The sequence below is a fragment of the Saccostrea cucullata genome, unplaced genomic scaffold, assembly GCF_032062105.1.
Source record: "Saccostrea cucullata isolate Sc308-1 unplaced genomic scaffold, CSIRO_AGI_Scuc_v1 ctg9307, whole genome shotgun sequence".
Classification (NCBI taxonomy): domain Eukaryota; kingdom Metazoa; phylum Mollusca; class Bivalvia; order Ostreida; family Ostreidae; genus Saccostrea; species Saccostrea cuccullata.
In genome coordinates this window covers 173-26,774 of record NW_026936940.1, presented here as the reverse complement: position 1 = coordinate 26,774, position 26,602 = coordinate 173, and the positions used below count along the sequence as shown (strand labels likewise).

The following is a 26,602-nucleotide window of genomic DNA, read 5'->3' as shown; positions in this document are numbered from 1 at the left end:
GACAACAATCTGTTCACAAATACTGATTACAAGTAGCATTTCACAAAATAGTCCCTTAGAAATAAAATCCCTTGCCTAATGAATTCGAAGCGTAACCGCCATTCAAGTCGATTTACACCTTGCGTCATTTTTCAAAATGTACGACGGTCGGTTAGTGCAATAATTAACATTCAAAAATATCCAATCGTCTGTCTCAAATGTATATATAAGTAATAAAAAACAAGTTTACAAACTTGAATGGGAATTGAAGAAGACCGGTACGTGATCAGATCTTCTGAGAACGCATTCGGCCTTCACAGGATTTGATTACGTGACAGACCCACTTCAATTTCCATTGAAATGTATGAACTTGTTATTTATTTCTTAAATAAAGCCTGTATGCAGGGGATGAAGCTATATTGCTGCATAATTAATGGAAAATGACGTTTGGAAGTTTTTTTTATAATGTGCTGTAAAGTAACCATTTACCTCTATCTTTCGCTCTATACTATGCATAAAAAAGTGAAACAAACACAATTGAGTTAAGGCTACGTTTGTTTCTATGCATTAAATCTTAGTAAAACCAATACTGGCTATAATACCAAGCAGAAAAAAGTTAAGACTTATTTCTTAAATATTCTTGGTACCCACGATATGCGATAGCCTGTTCACAACGTAACGTCATTTTATGATGTCATCAATCCTGAGTACACATATAAATAAGAAACATCAACAAAATTGCTTCGGCGCAAGGGCACACCTTACTTTGTTTTAAAGAAACATGGTAAAATAGACGCATAATATTCCAGGGATTTCAGATATTGCTACACAAATGTAGACAGTGCAATTGATTTTTTATAATACGTAGAGTTTAAATTAAAGCAGGGTAAAATTCACAATCAAGTGTAAGTTTCAAAGATTTTTTATCATTTGAGAAAGTGACTAGAATTTGTGCAGCATTTTATTTAAGCTTGAGAATATTATCAGTATTCTTTTAATTATCCGTATCTTTAAATTAAATAAGATATGCCCTTGCGCCGATGTTGTTTTGTTGGTGTGTTTTATTTTCTTGAATAGGAAGGAACAGTTTTGTCATTATATGACGTCATAATGTATCCTAGCTACAATATGCTGTTGGAACTAAGTATGAATAGGGAAATCAATTAACTTTCTTTTAAAATAAAATATACAAAATATGCCTTTTTTATTAGCTCAATTCCATTGAAGTCTCAATATGTTTAGCCATTCTTAGCTCACTTGCGTATGAAGATAACGAACAGTATTGAAGAACAGAAGTCCAAAAAGCAATACAAAATAGGGGCAGAAATACGCGAACCACCAAATCATTAGAGGTATAGGTATGACAGGTGCCATGGAGGAGTGAGCATCCCCTGCCGACCGGTCACAGCCGCCGTGTGCTCCTTGTCATCCGTCGTCGATTCAGTGTATAAATAATGGACTAACAATAAGTATGAGCAAACACTGCCTTCCAAAAAATCAGAGGTGGGATGATGTACATGTACCATAGAGAATGAGAATTCTCTCCTTACCTGTCATGAAAGTCTTAATTCTCCCCTTTATGACCTCGATAGAACGCTCAACTATGTGATCGGGAGGTCCTGAGTTCGAATCTCGGCTGCGACTGACATAAGTCGATAAACAATTGGTAGCAACTGTTCATAAGCTTTGCGCTCGGTACTTTAAATAGAAAATTGCGAGTCCTTCAGATAAGAACTGAGGCCCTGTGTCAAGAAAGACGTTTGCACGATAAAGATCCCTCACTGCTTTATGACTTAACTGCCGAGTAAAGGTAAACATTCAAAGGCCTTCATTGGTATATAGTGAGGTCTATATATATGAGTAAAAAATCCTACAATGTAACATAAATCAATCAATCTTCTCTTTATTAAGCCTTAATAGTGTTGCGTATTTTTTCTATACGACTAGCTAGCATCGTTTACGAATTATTTTATAGTTCGGGTATATTTCTGAAAATTATTTCCTTCTGTCCAACCTTTCGTTCATCTGTTACACTCTCTTGTTCTTCAAACTTCTTTTAAGGTCACCTGAGTAAATGCAGGTGACCTATTGCTATCTGTTTTCGTCCGTCGTCGTTCGTCGTACGTCGTTCGTAAACTTTTGAACATTTTCAGCTTCTTCTCTGCAACAACTGAACCAATTTCAACCAAATTAGGCACAAAGCATCTACGGGTGAAGGGGAACAAAAATTGTGAATTTCATAATCCCTGCCCCCTGGGGCCTGAGGGGTGGGGCCAAAACCACTAAAATTAATGCAATCTTAAAAAAATCTTCTTCTTTACTCCTGGACATCAAGCAGTCAAACTGAATGAAATGCTGACATTGAATGAAATGCTGACTGACGTTTTTCATACCAATTGTTAGTCCATTATTTATACACTGAATTTACCACGGATTTTTTCCGTTATTTCCTGATTATGACAACGAGCACACGGCGGGTGTGACCGGTCGGCAGGGGATGCTCACTCCTCCATGGCACCTGATCCCACCTCTGATGTTTCGGAGGTCCGTGTTTGCTCTGCTCTTATTTAGTATATTTGTTTGATGGACATTGAGATTGAAAACTGTTCGTTATTTCCATATCCTTCTTGGTATTCTTATCTTTAAAAGTCACATGTTAAGAAACAAAGCTAATATGGTTGCAAATCTCGGGAAAAAAAGTAATACTAGTAGTAACATGTAAGTATGAAGTAATTTATATTTCATGATGCTATCTAAAGTTTTATTTTCAATCGTAGAAGGATGTCCATTTTCGTGTATATTTGAACTGTACATTATTCATTTCTGAGGAAATTGAAACATGTTATTCAAGTAAAGTCAGTTTTTAAACATGCTGAATGTTTTAATTTTATTCATGAAGGTATCCTGTGATATCCTGGAAAAAGAAAAAGGTCTTTCTGTACGTATATTCTGAACCGTAGCAAATCGGAAAATATTGTATACATTTTTTGAAAACAATTCTGATATTAGATAAGGAAAAGCTATTTATTTTTTTTTTTACTCTTTTTACTTTTCCTTGTGTTTAGAAATAGAATGACTTACTTAGAATTTATTTAAAGCCTTCATTTGTACCTTTTTATTTACATCGGATTCTGTTATGAGGTTTTGATATAATTATCATTTCTTTGTTTGTCTTTCATAAGACAAAGATTCAAAGTTATTACCATTTAAGTTGTGTAAAAACAATATAATATTAAACAAAAAACATAACACTACATAGCTAGGTGTAAAGTTACCTAAGTAAGCTCGGAAAAAAAGTAATAATAGTAGTAGCATGTAAGTATGAAGTAATTTATATTTCATGATGCTATTTAAAGTTTTATTTTCAATCTGAGAAGGTCGTCCATTTTCGTGAATATTTGAACTGTACATTATTCATTTCTGAGGAAATTGAAACATGTTATTAAAGTAAAGTCTGTTTTTAAACATGCTGAATGTTTTAATTTTATTCATGAAGGTATCCTGTGATATCCTGGAAAAAGAAAAAGGTCTTTCTGTACGTATATTCTGAACCGTAGCAAATCGGAAAAATATTGTATACATTTTTTGAAAACAATTCTGATATTAGATATGGAAAAGCTATTTATTTTTTTTTTACTCTTTTTAATTTTCCTTGTGTTTAGAAATAGAATGACTTACTTAGAACTTATTTAAATCCTACATTTGTACCTTTTTATTTACATCGGATTCTGTTATGAGGTTTTGATATAATTATCATTTCTTTGTTTGTCTTTCATAAGAAAAAGATTCAAAGTTATTACCATTTAAGTTGTGTAAAAACAATATAATATTAAACAAAAAACATAACACTACATAGCTAGGTGTAAAGTTACCTAAGTAAGCTCGGAAAAAAAAAGTAATAATAGTAGTAGCATGTAAGTATGAAGTAATTTATATTTCATGATGCTATTTAAAGTTTTATTTTCAATCTGAGAAGGTCGTCCATTTTCATTGAATATTTGAACTGTACATTATTCATTTCTGATGAAATTGAAACATGTTATTAAAGTAAAGTCTGTTTTAAACATGCTGAATGTTTTAATTTTATTCATGAAGGTATCCTGTGATATCCTGGAAAAAGAAAAAGGTCTTTCTGTACGTATATTCTGAACCGTAGCAAATCGGAAAAATATTGTATACATTTTTTGAAAACAATTCTGATATTAGATATGGAAAAGCTATTTATTTTTTTTTACTCTTTTTAATTTTCCTTGTGTTTAGAAATAGAATGACTAACTTAGAATTTATTTAAAGATTACATTTGTACCTTTTTATTTAAATAGGATTCTGTTATGAGGTTTTGATATAATTATCTTTTTTTTTTTTGTTTGTCTTTCATGAGAAAAAGATTCAAAGTTAATACCATTTAAGTTGTTTAAAAACTATATAAAATTAAACAAAAAACTTTTATATACTAATGTGAATTTGAAAATATTTGACACAGTTGTTTTTGGTTTAAGATTAACATGAAGGAATTACTTGGAGAGGAAGAAAATGAAGAGGCATTAGGTAAGCTTGTTTGTTTACACAAGTAAAGGTGTTTTGTGTTCATGTGAATGATTGAACAGAAAAAAGCTTTTCAGTGGATGATATTTTTACGTCTCACAATTATGATAACAGTAGTAACATGTAGACAATAGAAATAAAACTATTATTTGTCTTGTTATTTTGAATTTGATTTTTTTTAAAACTATATGAAAAAGAAGTATTTGACATTTAAAGACATTGTATATTGTTTTATCAATTTACAAAATTAATTTAATTATAATCAATTAATGTAGAGTACGTCCCCTCCCCCTTTAGAAAGTTTATGCGATATTAAGCTGTTCGTCGTTTGTCTGCACTTGTTTCAATCTGTATATTTGTCTTTAGGTATTTTTTTTCAAAATGTTACTCATTCTACACCAAGATACATGATGCTATGCATCTTTGTTTTTATATCAATGAATGATGTTGCTCTGGTAACTAAAAACAGAAATGTCTTTGAAAGTTACTACAGTTTTGGTCTGATTTCAATTTATCTTGGTAGAAAGCTACACAAAGAAAAATCATTTTTATATCGGATAATGTTTTTGTTTGCCATTTTTCATCGTTTCTATATTAAAGTTTGTGAAATTCTTTTCAAAATTCTTTCAAACTATTACAGTCACACGCAAGGCGCAGTTTGGAGTGTCTGCTCAAGAATCGCGAAGTAAGGATTTGTATAAAACTGTTAGGCATAGATCAATCAAAATGGTTTTCCTTTATACTGTTTTTTTTCGATTTCAATTTAAGTTGGTGTACAAGTAGACTACATTAAACATTATTCTGTATATAAGGTTTTGATTTTGTTGATTTTGTGTTTCCATGATAATTATTATTTTCATAAATGTATAAAAATTCTTCAAAATGTCATATCTACTCTATTTTTGTCAAATTTCTAGTATTATCAAACTTGATTTAGAGAGGTACAATCAAGAATCATTATTCTAGTTATTGCTGTTGCCATTCTTTTAATTTTAAGTGCTACCTTTATTTCTTTTTGCTAAAGAAAACCAGTGAGGCTATAGTTTTGCTAAGGGTTGAAACTTCTGTTATTGTAAATGTATCTTTTTTTGTAATGTGTTCTATATCCATCGTTTACTAAGATTTCTAACTGAAAATGTTTACACAGGGAAAAGTGGCTCGCATGATTTTCATGCGAATGGCTTTTCGCATGAATTTCGTACGAAAATCACATAAAAACCATGCGAAAAGTTCCACATGCGAATTTCATGGGAATGTCCTCATACAATATTTATGTGAAATTAATGCGATTTTCATGTGAGTGAAATTTCGCATGATATTCATGCAAATTCCAAATTATCAGTTTTTCATGTAAAAATCATGCGAAATTTGCATAAATATCATTTAATATTCATATACAAGAGAAAAAAAAGCAATGAAAAAAGAAATTGAACATTTCAATATTTATTTAGGTTTTTCTGCCACATTGAGTGATAAAAATTGCTAGTCTCTGATATCATATTGTTTGGATGTTCTTAGGTTATTCATTGCCTTTAATGATAGCTGTGTTTACAGGCAGTTTTTCAGTCTTTTATCCTGAGAAGAGTTTCCTACAAAGAAATTTTAATTATCATAAAATGCTATTACCCATACTAATATTGCGATTGTTTAGGTCAAAGGGACTAATTGATTCCTAATTAGGATGACATTAAATACAATAAATTCTATTATATCACTTGAAAAGCCCATGTTTTGGCAACTTGTATTACTGAGTATGCAAAATGGTACTGTTTAGAGCGAAACAAAAGACCATGTGTTAAGCACATTCATAACTGCATAATAGACTTTATCCAGCAACTACTCCTTGCATTGAACTAAAAAAGGTAACCTAATAAACCAAAGCTTTATCCGCTCACTGCCTTGATAAAGCCTCGTGTATGTATTCTGACGTTCTAAAAGCATTGTGAGGTCATCAGTCCAGTCCAATACGAAAAATCGTAATATTACTAAAATTCGTAATTTAAGCAATTTCTAACTCTTCTAAGAGTTACTTCCCTTTTTCTGATACACACCTTTTTTATGTCTCATCAGGGATTATTTGTATCTGGTTTCATCATTAAGATATCGTGGATATGTATGGTTAGTGGATTTTCCTTGTTTTGGTGCATTTGATCCAAGTGCAAGCGGATTCAGAGCCTAGTGAGAGTCTTGCAAGTTATCTCTCGTAAAATCTCGTTGTTTGAGGGTCTGATTTTCAGGGTAGACTTACGGAAAGATATACTGAATTCGGGGATTATAGACCACTGTGACAAGCTTGAGGATACATTGAAATTTTATGGAAAATTCATTCTATCCTTGGGAAAATTCTTATATAATGTAACGCTAGCGATTCTGCTAACTGTATATGGTATAAATAATTTAACTCAACTTCCTTCATAAATGTACCATTCGCAAAGAAGACATAAAATTATAAACATTAAACAATTGAATTTATTAAATGCATTATCAACAAACAATTTATTTCAAACGACGACATTCACACCACATTCATACCAAATTAACAACAATAAATAAAGTTTTATTAAATAAATAAGAAAAAATCATAGCGTAAAACAGACTGAAAAACCACCCAAAAATCTATCGTGTCTATTTCCCAATGTCTAATAATGAAATCAAGTCGTAGTTATTTATAACTTTGACTTGTAAAACTTAACACAAGCTTTACTGTATGTAACAGGTTAGCTTGTTAATCTCCTAAACTCTTTATTAAAACGGGACACAAGCCGTAGTTATTTATAACTTTGACTTGTTAAACCTAAAAGCAAGCTTTACTGTATTAACAGGTTTAGCTTGTAAATACTACGGGCCATAGATGTTATTAAATGCAATAATCTTTATTAAGTTTCAAGTAAAGTAAAAAATAAATTCTGAAATTCTCTAATGAAAAATTCTATGAAAAATTCTAAAGATAAAATTACATATCTAGAAAGATTAAATTACTGAATCTAAACAAAATAAAAATTGACTTTCGTTGAATTAATCAACTTTAGTCATCATAAAGAGAGAGAGAGAGAGACGTATAACTTTTGTTACATAGTTTGCCGTAAAATAAAAATTAAATAAATGTAGAGTAAAATTGTAAAATAAAATAATCCTAGAAAAATTAATTACTGAAAAGAACTACTCAGTCTATGACTGTTAAGTTCTTAAAATTACCGATCACGGACAATAGTATTTTACTATTTAATGTCCTTCACGGTTAAATCCTATCCTAACTAAATAAATGAAAAATAAAATAAATTCCTAAATAAAATAAAAGATAGACAAAAATAAAAGTTAAAATAAAATCCTAACAAAAATCTACAAGCTCCGTAAAACGGACCTACCAAATCAAAATAAGCAGAAGAGTGACTAAAATTCCTCAGCGTCTAACTTTTATACTACTGAAGGACAGAAAATGACTGAAAAAGACGGAAAATGCTGGAAAAAGACGGAATTATTAATTATGATATTTCATTGGATTAATAACTAATGATCAATTATATCGAACAATCTGATTGGTCAATAGTAAAACATCACGACCTTTCACGTGAACAAGTGTTACCAAACATTCTATACAAAATGTAAAATCATTCTTTCTCACTTATTATCAATTAAAACAAAATATATTTCACAACAAATAATTAAAACAAAACATATTAAATTCAAAACAATATTCAGTTCATCTCAAAATACATTCATTCGTAAGATAGCGCCATTTATACTCAATACATTTATCGACTATACAACCAATAGGAGAACAATTTATCAATTAGATCAGTTTCTAAACCGGAAGTACATCATACAGAAGAGTTCCAAAACTGTCAAACATGTGTCAAAAGAAGTTTAGACTGTTTACAGGTATCAAATTAATTAAGTAACACTAAACAAACAACAATCACATACTTTTACAAACAGTTATAGTCTTGCAATATATACGCAAGTAATAATTTACAAACGGCTCACTTTACAAATCTCCTGTCAAACTCTAATTCAGTTCGAATTATCTCTGTCATGTTTACATTACCAACATGCTATGATACTACAATTTACTCTTGATTCAAAGTATTTAGAAATACAATTACATTACTTAAGTACAACTTTGCGAACAGCACATTCATAGAAAAACAAAATAAAACTTCTTTAATATACAAACTTCATCAACCTGTTCTAAATCACTATAAAGCATGAAAACATATTACAGTCATTGACTCTATTTGATAGAAAAATCAACCCGCTCCAAGCTCACACAATTACAGTAAAATATTACAGACATTGACTCAGAATAAAACTGTGTGAATAAACAAGCTTCATCAACCCGCTCCAAATTACCATAAAGCATGAAAATATATTACAGTCATTGACTCTATTTGATAGAAAAATCAACCCGCTCCAAGCTCACACAATTACAGTAAAATATTACAGTCATTGACTCAGAATAAAACTGTGTGAATAAACAAGCTTCATCAACCCGCTCCAAATTACCATAAAGCATGAAGACATATTACAGTCATTGACTCTATTTGATAGAAAAATCAACCCGCTCCAAGCTCACACAATTACAGTAAAATATTACAGTCATTGAATCAGCATGAATAAACACTATATTGTGGATTAAATAATGAATGTCGTATACCCTAACTACATTATATAAAAATTAAAAGGGGGGGGGGGTCACATACATTACATATAAGAATAATAAAACAAAATGTTCACTCTCCCATTACCATTGTTACTTTCTTTTGGCATTTCCATACTTTTTGATAGACGTCACTGACCAAAATGACCACGTGATACTAGTACCATTGTGGCACAATGTATATCAGACGTCATACTTCCATAAACATCATTCAGTTTCTTTCAATGCTTTATTTTGTCTTGCATTACGAAAACTGGTAATATAGTCTCTCTCAACTTGTTATATTACGAGTTTCCGTAATTTAACTATAATACGAAAAATAGTAATATAAGAATAACATTACGATATTTTGTAATATTACGATTTTTCGTATTGGACTGGACTGGTCATGTATACTACAATATTTACGCCATGGCGTAATAGTTGCCACTGCAGAGATGTACCTAAATCTGTCGAAAATGGCTTGTTTTGAACTTTCAAATGCAGAATTTTGTTGCAGGATAAACGAAATACATGATAACTGTCTTGAAATATAAGCAATATTTGGGCTCGGGTCGAAAACGTATGCCTCGCCCTCTATCATGGTTCCTTAACCTCGCCCAAATATCGCTTATATTTCAAGACAGTAACCATGTATTTTATATTCAACACATACAGTGTCTTATTGACCTACTCTATATATCCTGATAGCAGGCTGCTATTGGACCAAATGAGATAAAATGTTTCATTTTAATTGTGATATTCCTATTGGTTGACAATAAATATGTCATTGATGAATTTTTAATACATTACTTACAACAGTGCAATTATACTGAAAAAGATTGATTTCTTAATCTGGATAGAATAGTTAGAATAGTACCTCAATTGTGAATAAATCAAATACAATAGTTACATTTTTTGAATGGACCTCAAATTAATCCCCTAGAAGATGGAGCCTTTTGTTGGACCTATCATCCTATGTCTAAATTATTTTGTAGGATACACTTGGTCTATTGAAGCTGTGGTTACAAGTCTCTACATATGTGTCAGAACAAAACACAGTCTGTGTATTTTGTTGTGACACATGTGTAGAGACTTGTAATGACAGTTAGTTAAAATAAAAATAACTTTTAATTACTTACCAAAAATTTAGTAAACCTTCAAATAAATGTCACTAAGCATAAAAAGACCATTCGATTCACCTGGCTGCGTTACGCAGAACCTGAAAAAATGAGAAAGAAATCCGAATTTACTCTGAAATATTTCGTTGCAAGTTGAATATTCAATAAAAATGTGCATTAAAACCACAAAATATGATAAACATTTAACAAAGCATATATATTTACCATTGTTTTAAGGAATTAGATCACAATCAGCCAAAGGGAAAGTCTGTAACAAACGATAGAAAGGAGCTCTCGCTGACCCGGGTTTTTTTTTCTGTAACAGGAAGTGCAAATGGAACCTGGCTATTCAGTTTCGTATTCATCAATGATTCGGGAAATACCTTAATTTTCATAATTTTCGTCATTCAAATCTTTATCTTGAAAATGTTTCTCCGCTTCGAAGACGAACGCTGATGACTAAGTGATATATGATAATTTACTTTATGGAACCAAAGCTAGTTTTTATGGAAGGCCATACGTCACAAATTACGTCATCATGCGGATTAGAAACAGACTAGAAAGAGCAGAACAGAATGTTTTCTGTAAGTTTGTAAGATTTTCAACTTCTTTTTATATCAGATATATGTAATAACTTTATTTGGGAATATTTGTTGACAGCTTAATAATAACAGATTCAAGTAAATCTAACATTATATCTATGGTATGTGTTGAAACTGAAAGATGGGCCTGGTACAGGCACAATGGCTTGTGTAGAGAAAATAAATCAGTTTAAAAAATTAGTACCTAGGAGCAGGGACCTACATGTGTTAGTATATAGGTCCCTGCTAGGAGAAAAAACGTGTTTTTTCTCTTAAGTACTCATTTTTTTAACTGATATATTTTTTCTACACAAGCCCCTGTGGTACAGGTTCTCTGCTTAAAAGCCTTTTCTTACAATATTATAGAAAAGGCCGAGTGAACTAGGGTAGGCCTAATGTTTTGGTTTGTTTTTAGATCCTGTTGCACCTAAATCTAATATATAAACTGCAGCAAGCAAATAACACATATAGTGGCTAATCCAGGGGGGGGGGGGGGTAGCAGGGTTGTAGATAGAATGTTCTATCGTTATAATGATAAATGTCCTACAGAACCGGTCACTGAGGGCTTGTCCCAAGACACAGTTAGATTATTCTAAGGGGGTTGCAACCCTCCCTTTGGCTTTGCAAAAAAAGGAATACGTTATGTAGAAAATTCAAAATTTTTGTTTGTGTTTTTACGGTACCATAGAAAATGTTGAGTGAAAAGCTAAAGTTGTAATGTATAAAAAAATGTGGGTCCTCAAATATAAAATGCCCCCCCCCCCATTTTAACAATTTAAATAAGATTCTCAGTTCTGAGATATATTTTCCTTTCTTTTTCAAAAAACTTTTCTGGTACAAATACTTTTCCCCAGGTTTATGAACCTCCTACTTTAAAAACCACGCTCCACCCGGTATCCTATTGAGTTATTAATTAACTACATGTACATGTGAAATAATTTTTCTTCTTCAAATCCCGCGTTAATGGGTTTGTTTGCTCGATCTACCTGTTCCCAGGAGTCCGTTCACACAGAGTCCATTCACCCGAAATATTTTTAGCCCAATATCTACATTCAATTACGGCGAACAGACCCTGTGCGAAGAAATTTTAGGGCAAGCGGACTCTGAGTGAATGAGAAATCGGGCGAACGGGAAATCGGGCGAACAATTTTTTTAGGGCGAAAGAACATGGAACCTAAACACCCCCCTCACCCTTTGAAAATTCTTTCAACCCTTCAACAAAAAAAAAATACCACACTATCCTGTCCACAAGAACCTGTGTGAATTCCAAAATATATGCAGATTTAAAGGGGGTTATTTAATTACATCTAGAATGCAAGACTAAAATTTCCAAAAATGAGTTGTACTATACATATTTAAAAAATATATATTAGTTTCAAAAATATTTATTAAATAATGTTGTATTCTATGCTTGCAGGTATTTGCGTGGCATTCCATTATACCACACTGATGGCTTCTCAAAGATTATAGATATGATACATTATGTAAAAAGGTAAAAAAAAATCTAAGAGAGAAATTTAATATTTGTTGCAGGGCCTGAGGTGCTTTAAACCATCTTTTATTCACTGCAACTTTACGATTTACCAGGGATAAACTATTTTGCGACCTCTAATTGTCGCGATAATTAAAGCCTTTATGCATCTGTTTTTCATAGACAAATATACTTTTACTAGGACTGGTTCGTGTGGAGAAATATTCGCGATAAGGCTCTCGCGAAGTTCGAGAAAGTTTATCGCACACGAATAATAGTTGGTCTACAGTATTCATTGTTTTATAAAAAGGATATTGTTATTACATGTATACATGTAGCAAAACCTTAACCATACAGCTTATTTTTTCTTATCTTGCATTTCTTTAATGTAAATATAATCTTCGTTAATTTATAGGTTACATGTTTTAAATAAAGTGACAAAGGGGTAATGAACTCATTGTTATTGACCCTACATTATCTGACATTTTTGAGGTTCTCTGTAGGCACAGTTACTTGTCATCATTTTTACACTACCCAACCTGATAACATCTGCGAAATTCAAGTACCACCCATAGCTATCTCTGACCATTACCCTGTTTGTGCAACCCGTAAATCTAACAGCATGCAACGTAAGGGAAAACACACTGAAATTCAATACAGAGATTTTAAGAATTTTAATGAGGAAGAATTTCTCTCTGATTTACAAAGTGCCAATTTTAATGTTCTTACAAATTTGCAAAATCCTAATGATATATTAGAAAACTTCTACAGCATGTTTAATACCATTCTCAATAAACATGCTACGGTAAAAACTAAACGTGTAAAAACCGAGTCTCGTCCGAAATGGTTCACACCAGAAATTAATGAAGCTAGACAGTTACGAGATTACTATCATCAACATAAAGACTTTGATAATTTTCGTCATTGGAGAAATAAAGTTACTCTGTTGATTAATAATGCAAAATGTATGTACTACAAATCAGCAATTGAGGAGAGCTCTAATCCTAGAGAAATGTGGAGCTATCTTAATCATTTAGCTTCCAAGTCAAAAAATATTTCTCCCACTCTTATTAAAGACAATGAATCAGAAATTGATGATTTACAACTAATCGTAAATGTTTTTAATGAGCATTTCACAAGAATTTCTGACAATTTATTAACTAAAACACAAAATCATAGCTTTAATTCTCAAAAATTAAAAGAATTCACGAAGTCCAAACTCAATGATGAAAACGTGTTTAGCTTACTTCCTATAAGCCAGGACGATGTCTTAACTATGCTACACTCACTTGACATTAATAAATCAGCAGGTGTAGATTTCATTGGTCCTTGTCTCTTAAAACTTTCTGCAAATGTAATTTCTATACCCATAACTCATCTCATTAATACTAGCATTACTAATGGCATCTTCCCTTCCCAGCTGAAACATGCTAAAGTCACCCCCATATATAAGAAAGGCGATAAAAGTGATCCCAGTAATTACCGTCCAATATCTATCCTACCAACTTTGTCAAAAATTTTTGAAAAGCATATTGCTAATCAAGTACGTGAATTTACGAGAACTTTTGACCTCATTATGAGCTCACAGTCTGGTTTTAGGGAATTCCACTCTTGCCAAACAGCACTAACCAAACTTACCGATAACTGGTTGCATGAAATGGACCAAGGAAATTTAATTGGCATAGCTTTTCTAGATTTTAGTAAAGCGTTTGATTTAGTCAGTCATGATATCTTAATAGAGAAATTACGACATTATAATTTTGATTCACTAACAATCAAGTGGTTCCAATCATATTTAAACGAAAGGAAGCAAAGTGTAAAAATTGGCGCATGTTCTTCCGATATTTTACCTATCACAGCAGGGGTGCCACAGGGATCCATTTTAGGCCCACTCCTATTTTTATTGTATATAAATGATCTTCCTTTATGTGTAAATTACTCTAATATTGATATGTTTGCGGACGATGCAACTCTGCATTTACCTAACAGCAATGTACATAATATTGAAACACATTTAAATTCTGATTTACGTGAAATTGAAAACTGGTGTTTACAGAATCAAATGATACTGAACACAGACAAATCAAAATGCATGCTTATGTGTACACAACAAAAAAGATCAAGATTAAATAACCCAGTACTTGATGCAAAAATTTCTAGCAAAAACTTGGAAAATGTTGAAGTTGAAAAACTCCTAGGTATTCAGATAGATCAATCTCTTCAGTATAATTGTCATGTTGATGCAGTTTGTAAATCCCTGAGATACAAATTATTTACGCTCCGTAAAATTAAGAAATTTCTTCCATTAAGTACAAGAAAACTTTTCTATAATGCATACATCTTGCCTACAATAAACTATTGTCTCACAGTCTGGGGTAATACGTCCAAATGTAACATTGAGAGAATTCATAAGCTTCAGAAACGGGCTGCTAGAATTATTCTTGATGCAGCACCTGACCAACCATCTAAGCCTTTGTTTGAAAAACTAGGATGGTTAAATGTTTTTGAGTTAGTTACGTTTCATAAATGTATTTTATTATATAAAACTTTTTATGGTATGAGCCCAGAATATATCCAGAATCTTTTTATTTTTCACAGTTCTGAATCATACACATTGCGTTCAGAATTTAATTATAATCTTCGATTACCAAAGCATCGAACAATCTTATTTACAAACTCTTTACAATATTCTGGTGTACATTTATGGAATAGTCTACCGTTACATGTTAAATTATCGCCATCTTTACCTGTTTTTAGAAAGAATTTGGAAAAAGTTATAATTAGCCAACGTCTGTAATTTTATTATAATAGATGTCCTTTTTATTGATATTACCTATGTCTTTTAAACTTTGTATATTGACTTATTTATTGTCTTATATTTTCATTAATTTGTATACTACATTCGATTATGAAGTTATAGACTGAGCTTATCATTTTCATGTACATTGTATATATGTTTGATTGTACCATTTTATGTATATTGTTTGAAATGTAGAAGGCCCCGGGGAAGAATAGTACTTTGTACTAATCGGGTTACCTTCTTTAAATAAAGCATTATTATTATTATTATTATTATTATTATTATCACAAGGATCAGAATTAAGTACCACAGTAGTCTAACTCCTTAATCATCCAGATTTTTCAAAAGTACATGTAAGTATTTTATCATTTTTTTTATGCGCCCGAATTTATTCGGGAAGCATATTGTTTTTGTCCTGTCTATCTGTTTGTCTGTTTATCTGTTTGTCTGTCTGTTGTCGACTTTAACCTTCGCCATAACTTTTGAACCGTGAGCTAGAGATAGAGACTTCATGTTTGGTACGCATACTTCACTAATTAAGCACTTTCAGCTGACACCAAGGTCAATGACCTTGTGACCTTGACTATGACCTATATGGTAAAAATAGCTTTTTTCAAATTTTCGCCCTAACTTTTCAACTACGAGATAGAGACTTCATATTTGGTATGCTTACTCCACTAATTAAGCACTTTCAACTAACAATAAGGACAATGATTGTGTGAATTTGACCAAGACGTATTTGCCAAAAATTGCTTTTTAGAACTTTGTTGCCACCAGGGGCATAGTGTTTCACAAACACATCTTGTTGGGACACTTTTTTAGCTCACCTGAGCCAAAGACTCAAGTAAGCTAGCTTCTCTGATCATAAGTTTCTGTTGGTGTAGTTTCCATAGGCGTGTCGTAAAATTTTCACATTTTTATCTTCTTCTCAAGAATCACTAGACCATTTTCCTTGTGTATCCTTTGGTAAAAGGGATTCAAGTTTGTTAAAATGAAGGGCCACGCCCTCTTCCAAGTGGACATAATTATGAATTAATGAAAAATTAATGGCATTTTAAAAAAATCTTCTCAAGAACCACAGGGCCAGGAAAGATGAATCTCATGTGGAATCATCCTCAGGTTGTATAGATTCAAGTTTGTTCAAATCATAACCCCTGGGACTAGGATGGGGCCAAAATGGCCAACCCAAGTTTTACATTGGGTTATATAGGGATACCTTTTAAAATCTTCCTTTCAAGTATTTCAGAGCCATGATTAGTGATATTTATATGGAATCATCCTCAGGTAGTGTAGATTCTAGTTTGTTTAAACATGAACCCCTGGGTGGGGTGGGGGTATATTTCAAGCCCTACCCCCACCTCATAAACTTTCAGTTCTGATCTGATATGTGCTTTTTCCTAGCCGATGTTCTCAAGTGAGCGCTGTGGCCCCTGGGCCTCTTGTTTTATCCTATGTTCAGTTGTTTATGCTTTAAAATATGCCTATATGCCAGCTTAAAGCAAGGACTGAAGTTTCTGAAATGCAAGGCAAACTCAAAGGTCAATGTCAAAAGGTCAAAATTGTTAGCATTTAAAGGAAGGTTTAGTCATATGGAATAATCTTGTGAAATGTGAGACATTTAGTATTAACTGTTAAAAAGTTATGGCTTAAATTATAGATTTTAAATGTGGGTCAAACTCTTAGGTCAAGACCAAATGTTAAAAAAAACTCATTGAAGGGTCTTGTCACAATGATTACAAAATAATGTGAAGTATCAGATTGATTATAGCTCTAGATGTTCAAAATTATAGCTTAGCTAGTTTAAAGTTTAATTATGGATTTTTTTTTTGTAAAAGTGGCTCAAACCTTAATATCAAGGTAAAGAGGTCAAATTTTATAGTACCCCCAAAAAGAGTTCTTGTCACAAGAAATACATCTGTGGAATATGAAGCCACATATATAGTTCCACCCACTCATAAGTAAGTTTTAGCAGACAAATACCGGAAGACAAAAAGATGGACATACAGTGCAAAAACAATATAAACCGACGAATCTTTGATAACAGAGGCAAAATTAGTGCATAATTATTTTTTCATGACTGTTTAAATAATTACAAAGTTTCAAACTTATTAATATTGCTTTAAAAAGTTGATCTTGTTATCTAATTTCATAATAAGAAAAATAATTGAGATATTAATTAAATTCATGACCAGTCATGACCATATTTTTAGATTTATTTTTGTTCTTTGCTTTACAGAGAACTGTAGCTGATAGACACAAATTGTTCAGAAAAAATCCAGTTACCACACTTATCACAGCCATAGATTTCTTGCGTGCCTTCAGGAGGAACATAGATGCAATGGTAGGTAAATTTTTATTTTAAATTCCCTTGCAATAGTTACAAATTGCATCATCAGATCTGGGTCAATGAAACAGAGACAACATTGTTTCAAGGTTTGTTTGAAACCTGACACAAGGTTATTTTGTTTAAAGTCATTTGCAGGAAAATTGTTTTCATTTTTTTGTTTATTTTTTATACCTAAGAAACATTATATACTTTTAATTATAATTTATGATGTATGATTCTGAATTTTTTCAAGATCATTTACAGTGTAGGCAATATATGTTCAACCTATAAATACTAAATTGAACATAGGGATGATAAGAGTTTGCTATATACATGTATACATTTGTTCATATTTTGAATACGCTATGGAAATATTGACTTTTGAAATGCAGTTGTATTTCATTTACCGGTACCAAGAAGTCATTACAATTATTTTCTCTTGCAGATGAAACATTATCTCCAGACAGATGGGTGGCCCTTGAACAGAGAATGTCAAAAATTGAAGCATTCAATAAAGAAGATTAAGAAACAGAATGTCTTCAGTTGTTTGTTCAAAAGAATAACTTGGATAATCATAGTCGTGCTTCCTCAAAATCTGCATGTGTTCAAATTAAGCAGTTTCAAATTAAGATATAGATAAAGCTTATTCATTCATTTGCTGGATCAGATTTTAAGATTGTACTTATTGCATTTTTTTTGAATATCAGTAACAGTGAAACCTTGATGATTAGTTGTACTAATTCATATACAGATTTAAGAATTAGAATTTCCTTATACTTTTCATCAAATGGATTAAAAGAATTGAAAGTCCAATATACTAGGAAAAATATATACTGTGTGCATCACATGGATTTGATATGAATATCACATGAAATTTGCACGAAATTCATATGAAGATCTGTAAAGAAAGTAGCAAAAATATTCATATAAATTTCGTCCGAATTTTTATTCGCATGATATTTGTGCGAATTTCATGTCAAAATCTCATGATATTTTCATGCGATTATCATGTGTGGTCTTTTTCGTCTCCTTTTCATGCGAAGAATTCGCACGATATCCGTGCGAATTTCATATGAAGTTCATGCGAGCCACTTTTGCCTGTGTAATTCAATTCACTGTTTGCTGCCTAATGAAAACTGTCATAGTAATACAGGTATGGGAACACTATGAATTCGAAGAACAAACGCAAGTTTAATTGAGTAACTTAAAAACAAATCGCTGAAGGAAAAGAAGACAATCTTTTAGATTTTCTTTATTTTGTTTGTTCTTAATCGGTTATCAAAAGATGAATAAATTGTGAATAGATTTTTTTGGATATTCTGTAACCCATATCTTCATATCTTTGAATATCTCTAATTGATCCCTATTTTGTATTGCAAGCTCCTTCATCCTATGAATTCATTTTTTTTGTAGCTCGTGAAAACATAATGGTGATGTTCCTCACTGTTATTTTATGTAAGTCAAGAAGAAGAAATGGAATTGATTTATACAATCAGTGACAATATGTAAAGGCATTTTGCAAATTGCTATTTAAATACGTCAATGCTGAACTGTTTTTTTTTTCTTTGAATTGTAGTGTTATCAAACTTCCTGTCGATATTTATTTCCTCTCGGTGCAAAAAACGATATTTTTTACTTTGGACGGACAAAGCGCTGTTACTTGTGCTATGGACGTGTGGAGATGTCGAACGGAATCCAGGACCAAATGAAACCACTACTGCAAATGGAAGATCTCAAATTCTACGCAAATTTCGAAGATTCTCCCAGACAATGTTACTAGAATTGATCTACAAAGTTTATGGTGAAGAAATGTCATCGAAACCACACAGCAAAAGCCCACCTGGATGGGATGAGTACAAACCAGAAATAAAGTTTGGGAACATCTCCAACCTTAAATCTGGAGAGGACAAAGTTTTCAACAAGATGTTATATGTCTTAAAGAACCAAAAGCCCGTGCCTTTATCATCTGATTGGGAGGTTCTGCTGAGTCACTACAACAACCTAAATGAAAAACTTGAGGTTGAAGAAAGTAAAAAAGCATTAAATTGTTGGATGCTTGAGAAAAATTTGGCTCCATTGTTACAAAGTTACTCTGAGGATGTAGATGTTCCATCGGGAAACATATTAAGCATTTGCAAATGCATTTTGAAGGTAAATGTTATTATATACAGGCTGTACTGATAAATACAAGATTTCTATTCATTTTGAGTCAGCTTTTTACTTGAAAGCTAAAAATGAAACTCTTGGAATATTCGAACTTCATAATAAAACAACATACATCTTCAAACAAATAAATATTATAAATAAATAGGGATAATAATTTTATTTGCTTTGGAAAATCCAACTAGTTGTGATAGTGTCTGTTGTCTAACGAATATAAATCTGAATTATTTGATAATTTTATGTAAAATATTGCTTATAACTTTCTTTAATAATGGCATAATTTTCTTTTAAAGTAATGATACAAAGATTGAATCAATCATCTTAATGTTTTTATTCACATTATATTATTTAGGTAATGTTTAACATTTAATACAAACACTCTTTGAATACATTTAGAAAGTCCAAGTAGATGTTTCAGTGACCAAGGAAACCGATGACAAAGATCGGAAAACGAAAGAGAATCAAACAAACAGACCAGAACAGCTTATCGCAGAGGCAAAGAGAGAAAATAGTTCCTCAAAATTATTCAAGGTCCAAACAGATGTTTTAGAGACCAAGAGAGACGATGGAAAACATTGGAAAACGCATGAGAGTAAGACAAATGGAGGAGGTTTGAGCAGTTCAAGTGATCATTATACTGAGATTCAAAGTGTTGAAGTTCCAGATCATTCGCAGGTGCTTGCAAATAATTTTTACAGGATCACTAGAACGAGCTAGATATTTTCATTTAAAAGAATAGACCGAAAAATTAACTTTATCATTGCGAACATTTCAGATGTCTGTAAAATTAATCAGTACCTTTTATAATAAATAGAAAGAAAAAAAAATATTTATTTTCTGTAGTCCCAAGTCTGTTGAAAACTTATTAGTATTTTGTTTTACATTGTTGAAATATGTTTTAAGACGTATGCTTGAAATAAACAATATTATTTTGTTTCCAGAGGAAAAGAAAAAGAATGGAGACGATAAATATAGTAAGCATAATTTAGGCTAAGTTAACATTTCATAAACAAGAGATTTGTGTGGAGAGCGAAGCAGAGCAGAAGTAAGAGGTTTACTTTACCCGGCGTCTGTATGTCTGTTCTATATATCGTATATATCATGAATTGTAAAAAGTTTGGATTCGATATTTTGCAAATTTGTAGCTTGGCATCATGGCTTTTGTAATTCACACTGGGTTTTAACCTAGGTATCCTTCATCTTAACCTTTGGCCTTTTTTTGTATGTCTGTCTGTTTTTCTGCAAAAACCGTAATCTTGCCCATAACTATTGATTTTTCGCGGGTTTGTTTTGTCAATAATCGTATACCCCGTAAATAACTAAAAGGGCTTTAGTATGAATTTGTGAGAGAAAAAAGTCCGTATTACCTGTTAAAAGGAATTTTTGTGTTATGGGGAGGGGATATGTTAAACAAAGATTTTCCGATTATTTCTATAGTGAAAACAAGTTTTACCACAATTTTAGAGCTATCTTTCTTTGTTTCCCCAAATAAGTAACGCTTTATGAAAATCCATATAATTAATATAATATGAATAATATTAAAAATTCATTGATTATATTAACTTTTGAAAATTGACTTGGAGATAGGTAGCGGAACAATACTATTGTTCGTTGTGTTTTGTTAGATGATTAATGTATTATATTTTATTTGCTCTCGTGAGCTTCTCTGATCACCCATTGCGCGTTGTTCGTCCGTCCGTCTGTCTGTCTGTACAAAGCATACTTCGATAAAGGGAGGTTAAATTAGTTTAAGTCAAGGGCCAATTTCAAATCCCCTTCCTAAGGGAGCTAATAAAGAAAGGACAAAAATAGGAGGGGATCTCTTTTTTAAGAACCACAGGGCCAGAAAAGCTTTAAAATATATGTGGAAACATTCTTTGTCAATGTTATTTCTAAATTGTTGAAATCGTGATCCTAGGGTAGCATTGGACCACAAAAGGGAACCCAAATTTAACACTGAAATGTGTTCCAAAAATTTAAAATTCTTCTTTACAAGAAACTCCGCACTGGAAAAAGCTTAAACTAATGTGAAAGCTTTCTTGGGTTGTGCAAATTAAAATATAAGTTGTAAAAATAGTTTTCCATGGAGAAAGGCTGCTTCACAATTGAGAGTCCGATTTTACATTAAATATATCGAGAAAAAAATCCCTTTTAAACCACTGGACTGAAACTTATATTGGAGTAGTTTAGATTCTAAATTGTTAAATCCATGACATTAACGGGAAAATTTTGGGCCACAATAGATAATCCAAATATATTACAATTCATCAGAAAAAATCTTTAAAAAACTTCTCCCCAACAACCAATGGACCGTTGTATCTGAAATCTAAATGGGAACATCCTACTTTAATGTTGATTCTAAATTTTTAAAAGCATGATCCATATGAGGAACGAATGGAACACAGTATAGATTACAAGAGGACATATCCAGTGAAGAACCACACCGCCATAGTGATTCAGGTGAGCGTTGTGGTCATTTGCCCATTGTCTTGAGCTAACTTTCTACAATCTTAGATACAAAATACCGTATAATCCCTATTAACCGCCCCTGCCCCTATAAGCGCCCCTAGGTCTTTTTTCAATTTTAAGGTAATAAGGGCCCCCTTTAAAGTGATTAAAATCATCTAGAATCGTATCAAAAGTCTACCAAAATTTGAAGAAAGATAAAATAAAACTTGTCTTTTATCCAATTTCTCAGTGAAATATGAATCAATTAACATAATTTGGGTAGATTATCTTCACGCAAAGTAAAATTAAAAATTATTTTAGTAGTTCTTTGAACTTTTTTTCAATATAATTTTCGAAGCTTAAATATGACATTAAATTTTATAAGGAGAATACCAAAATAACCACCCCCTTTTCGCAATTTTCTAAGCGCCCGGGGCGGTTAATAGGGATTATACGATATACAACACGTGGATTTAAACTCTACTTTAAGAATTAATTGACAGAAAATACATTAAAAGGTTATACCTCCTGTAAAACGAAATAGTTTTTTTTTTGGTTTTGTTTGGTTGTTCTTTTTGTGATTCGATAAAGTAAATATTTAATCTGTTGACAGAAACCTCGGGATACATCAAAGAAAAACAACACGTTACTCGTTACCAGCTTTGGAGTTGATAAAGGGAAAAGAACTAATAACCAAAGTTTATCGATTGATATAGATAATGCTGATCGAAACATGGCGCAAAGTAACAGCGGTTTTGACGACTCAGACTGTGACCAAATTTCTTTGACCATTGATGAATTCGAGGTATTTACCAAGGAATTATTAAATCGCTAAAAAGAAATTTATTTCATGTACTTATTTTGATATGTACATTGTCTTTGGTTTTTAAAGGAACATCAGGAGATTTTTCCCAGCAATTTTTCCTCTGGTGAACAGCGACATGACGAAGGTACTTGTCAAGAGTTAATTCCAGATTTTGACATGGTTCCATACTCCGAAATCCTTAACACCATCTGTGATGACATCGAAGAGATGCAAAATGACAATTTAATTGATGTAAGAATGTCAATTAGTTTATTTGAGATATGTTTGCAACAAATAAATCAAATGAAAATTATGTCTCATTTATCTGTTTTATTTTTTTTTCAGACACCACTTTATGAGGTAGGTTTATTTGATACTAATTATCAATCAAAGATATTTTATTATTGTGGATATATATATATATATATATATATATATATATATATATATATATATATATATATATATATATATATATATATATGGCACATGTACTACGGTGCATATGATCTATAATTAATTTGGTATATAAACAGACTTAACTTACATATCCTTAAGATAAGTATAAGTAAATCTACATAAATACATATGCTACTTCAGCTTACTGTTATGTTAGTTAAAGTATAGTACAGCCCTAAGTGTTTTGATTCCTAACAAAATATTATTAATGTGTAATAATAAAAACACAGTACATCATCCATGTAACTATGACTAGCAAGACCTTTGACTAGAAATCCACAAGTACAAACATTTCTCATTGATAACTTACGATGACTTTTGAGAGAGTGGCGACAAGTGATCCCAAATATTGCGCCTTTCCGGATATGCCTAACATGGTCTGACTATACATTAGAATTGACCATTCCGGATTGTACAGGACATGCAATAATTGCTAAATAACAAAATCGAACTACCAATCACAATAAGGTATTTAAAATTATAAATGAGTATTACTGAAATAACATTAAAACCTATCTTGGACTAGTTTAATACATATAATGTAACAACCGAACAAAAGAATTCATAATGGCGGGAATACAAACTGACACTGTAAACAAAGACTACCTATGCAACCTATTTCTACGTTGTAAACTAAGACAGCTAATTACACAGAAGATATACATAACTACTTTAGTCTAGAACATACTAAGATATAAAATCATCAAGTAGAACTTACCTAACATGTGGCTAAATAGGCAGTAAAGAACATCTGACAACGCCTGCCATGTGAGGGGAACTCTTTTACAATGCCTAAAATTAAAACCCGGAATGACGGAAAACTATGTTCCGGTGCACTCTACTACATTATATATATATCAGTTTCCTAAAAAAATCATTTGAAATAAATTGATAGATGTACATATCATATCTTATTCATATTGTGCAGGAAGAGATACTCAGAATGTCCCTGAAGAGGTATTTGAAAGAGCTTGGAAATAATAAACCATCATCTACAATGATACAGTTGTGCAAGGAAATACTGAACAAATGACATGGAAAAGAATACATAAAAAACTGAAGGGAAATGTGATAAAATGCAAGTTGCTAAGTTAACGAGGCCCGATCTACTTGATCTGCGCATACGTTTTAACGCAGCGTCGACTCAGGCACGTCACAATACCCTTGACTGCCATCACAATTGAACACAATAACGTCACAATTAAAATGACGTCAAATTGCGCTAAAATGTTTCGCCGATCTTGCTTACCTGGTAGCTTTATAGACTATGCATTGAGAGTTGTCATTTCTATTATTTTTTTTAATATTTGAATTAATAAACAACTTTGGAACCTAGTTATTTTTGAGGGATCAATTTTTTGGTACAGATTCATTAATTTTATCCTGTTTTATTTCAATTTGTGAGTTAAAAAAAAACAAACACTGCAACTAAAAGTAAACGATTTTAGTCTTTCTCTTCGAACATGTTGAAGTGTTTATACACACTCTTTTTATTGCGGACTTAAATATGCATGGATTATCTTCAGTTTTTTTAAAAATAAAATAAGTCTATAAATCATTTAAATTAAACCCCCGAAATATTTTATTTTTCTATATATTACATGATATTAGTAAAAATCGCAATTTGTCGCCTTTACCCCCTCCTCCTCCCTCTACCCCTTTTTTTCAACGTAAAACAATGTCGCGTGTTAAGAGAAAAATAAAGCATGGCGAGAAAATTATTTCATAATATAAGAATTATTTATTTTTTAGAAACTAATACAGTATTGCAATCGTGTGTTGGTGTTATGTAAACCCATTGCGACCTACAAAATACGTAGTTGTAAATAAATCCAAATTTTGTGTTTTGACATGCCCCCTTTTCACTGCAATAAAGGCTACCTCCCATTTTCTTTTCATTTTTTATAAGAAGAATGAAAATTGCATAATATATGCGAAAAACAAAGAATTTCGTCATGTATTTTTTTTTAATTTGTAAATTTCTTTGTTTATTGAAGAGTTTTAGTATGTAATTGTGTATAAAAACACGAAAAATGGTCCATATCTTGACAGTGCCCCCATTTCACTACAATAAAGGCAAGGTAACAAAATTTCGTTCTAATTTTTCTAAGCATAAAACATACAAGTATATTTCGAAGAATTAAAATTTTTTATCATTCCGTTTTCGTAATTTTCAACTAGATCGGGCCTCGTTAAACTTCATAGAAAGAATAGTCATTCCCTTCTGTTATATTTAACAGATGTTCATTGATAAAACCGATCTGTTATATCAACATGTTTAAAATCGTTAATAATTCCACGTATTTGACACAGGTGTCCAATTTCTATGTGGAGTTTGAGGTACAATTTCTTTTAATTCATTTCTGTATTATATGTATAGCATGTTTGTTCATCTCATTGTGAAATTTTTAATATACTAACTTGTACTTTCCCTTAAAATGACATTTTTTTTCAACTGTGTTAAAATGTTGACTAAATGTTATATTTTATAATTTATATTTTATAGATTGTTATGTTATAGTACATTTATCTTAATACAGTTAGTGGTTTTTGCTTATAATTGTTATAAAGGACGTGATTATATTCTTTAATCTCTATACTGTATTTGAAATGGATCACCTGAAGTGTAAATACGAGGTTTGTCCATCAAGTAAACGAAAAATAATGACACATGTAAAGACAAAAATATGAATTTCGATCACATATTTGTGAACACCTGCTATATGCCATTTTTTATGCCATATACATATGTAGAACCATTCAGTTCCATAAATAACGTCATATTTCATAAATTGTATGTAAAGGCCTCGTCTGTCTATTTATTTTCATTTTTACAAAAAAGATACTTATATGTGTGCTTCATCTACGTGTTTGTTACAATAAAAGACATTAGTTTGACTTTTTGTTTTGATAACAAATTGGTTTGATTTATTGTGAACTTGAGATTAAAGATACCATAGAGTCTGACACATCTTGTTTTCATATTTTGATGTTTTAATTGAAAAAATACTTTTATTAATAGTTCTTTGTTAAGAAGAATTTAATGTTCTCTTTGGCTATACATATCTGAATAGGCATAACAATCATTTTCCTATGTAAAGAAAACAAAAAACCCGGATAGTTGCTTTTGAAAAAAACTGTCTGTCCCTGTTTAGAAAGTTAAAGAAAAAAGCTAAGTCTCCTTATATGGCATAATAAAAGTCTCTCTAGAGACTTTTGATCTTGAGTACTTGAATACTTTTTGTCAACTCTATCTCTTATGATTTTT

The 26,602-nt window shown here is 31.5% G+C and overlaps 1 protein-coding gene and 1 long non-coding RNA gene across 2 annotated transcripts; one reads left to right on the top strand and one right to left on the bottom strand.

Moving 5' to 3' along the window:
• Positions 1–4,077: 4,077 nt before the first annotated feature.
• On the top strand, positions 4,078–26,301 carry LOC134246910 (uncharacterized). Its single transcript, XM_062729254.1, has 12 exons — positions 4,078–4,113; positions 4,479–4,527; positions 18,873–18,914; positions 19,036–19,610; positions 20,019–20,297; positions 20,564–20,596; positions 21,996–22,082; positions 22,684–22,875; positions 22,963–23,127; positions 23,221–23,235; positions 24,263–24,429; positions 25,531–26,301. Exons 2-11 carry the CDS (start codon positions 4,485–4,487, stop codon positions 24,365–24,367), a joined length of 1,536 nt encoding a protein of 511 aa, XP_062585238.1. The 5' UTR covers positions 4,078–4,113; positions 4,479–4,484; the 3' UTR covers positions 24,368–24,429; positions 25,531–26,301.
• LOC134246909 (uncharacterized) lies at positions 5,908–10,636 on the bottom strand. The gene is made up of 3 exons (XR_009987739.1): positions 10,507–10,636; positions 10,303–10,382; positions 5,908–6,113 (listed from the first exon to the last, which is right to left on the bottom strand). It is a non-coding gene; the product is annotated as an uncharacterized LOC134246909 (long non-coding RNA).
• Positions 26,302–26,602: the final 301 nt, after the last annotated feature.

Excerpts from the sequence above, each read along its gene's own strand:
- LOC134246910 (XM_062729254.1), top strand. The coding sequence starts at position 4,485 with ATGAAGGAATTACTTGGAGAGGAAGAAAATGAAGAGGCATTAG. Across the intron at positions 20,298-20,563 it reads AAGTTCCAGATCATTCGCAG|AGGAAAAGAAAAAGAATGGA; the intron begins GTGCTTGCAAAT and ends TTTTGTTTCCAG. Across the intron at positions 20,597-21,995 it reads GAATGGAGACGATAAATATA|CATGATCCATATGAGGAACG; the intron begins GTAAGCATAATT and ends AATTTTTAAAAG.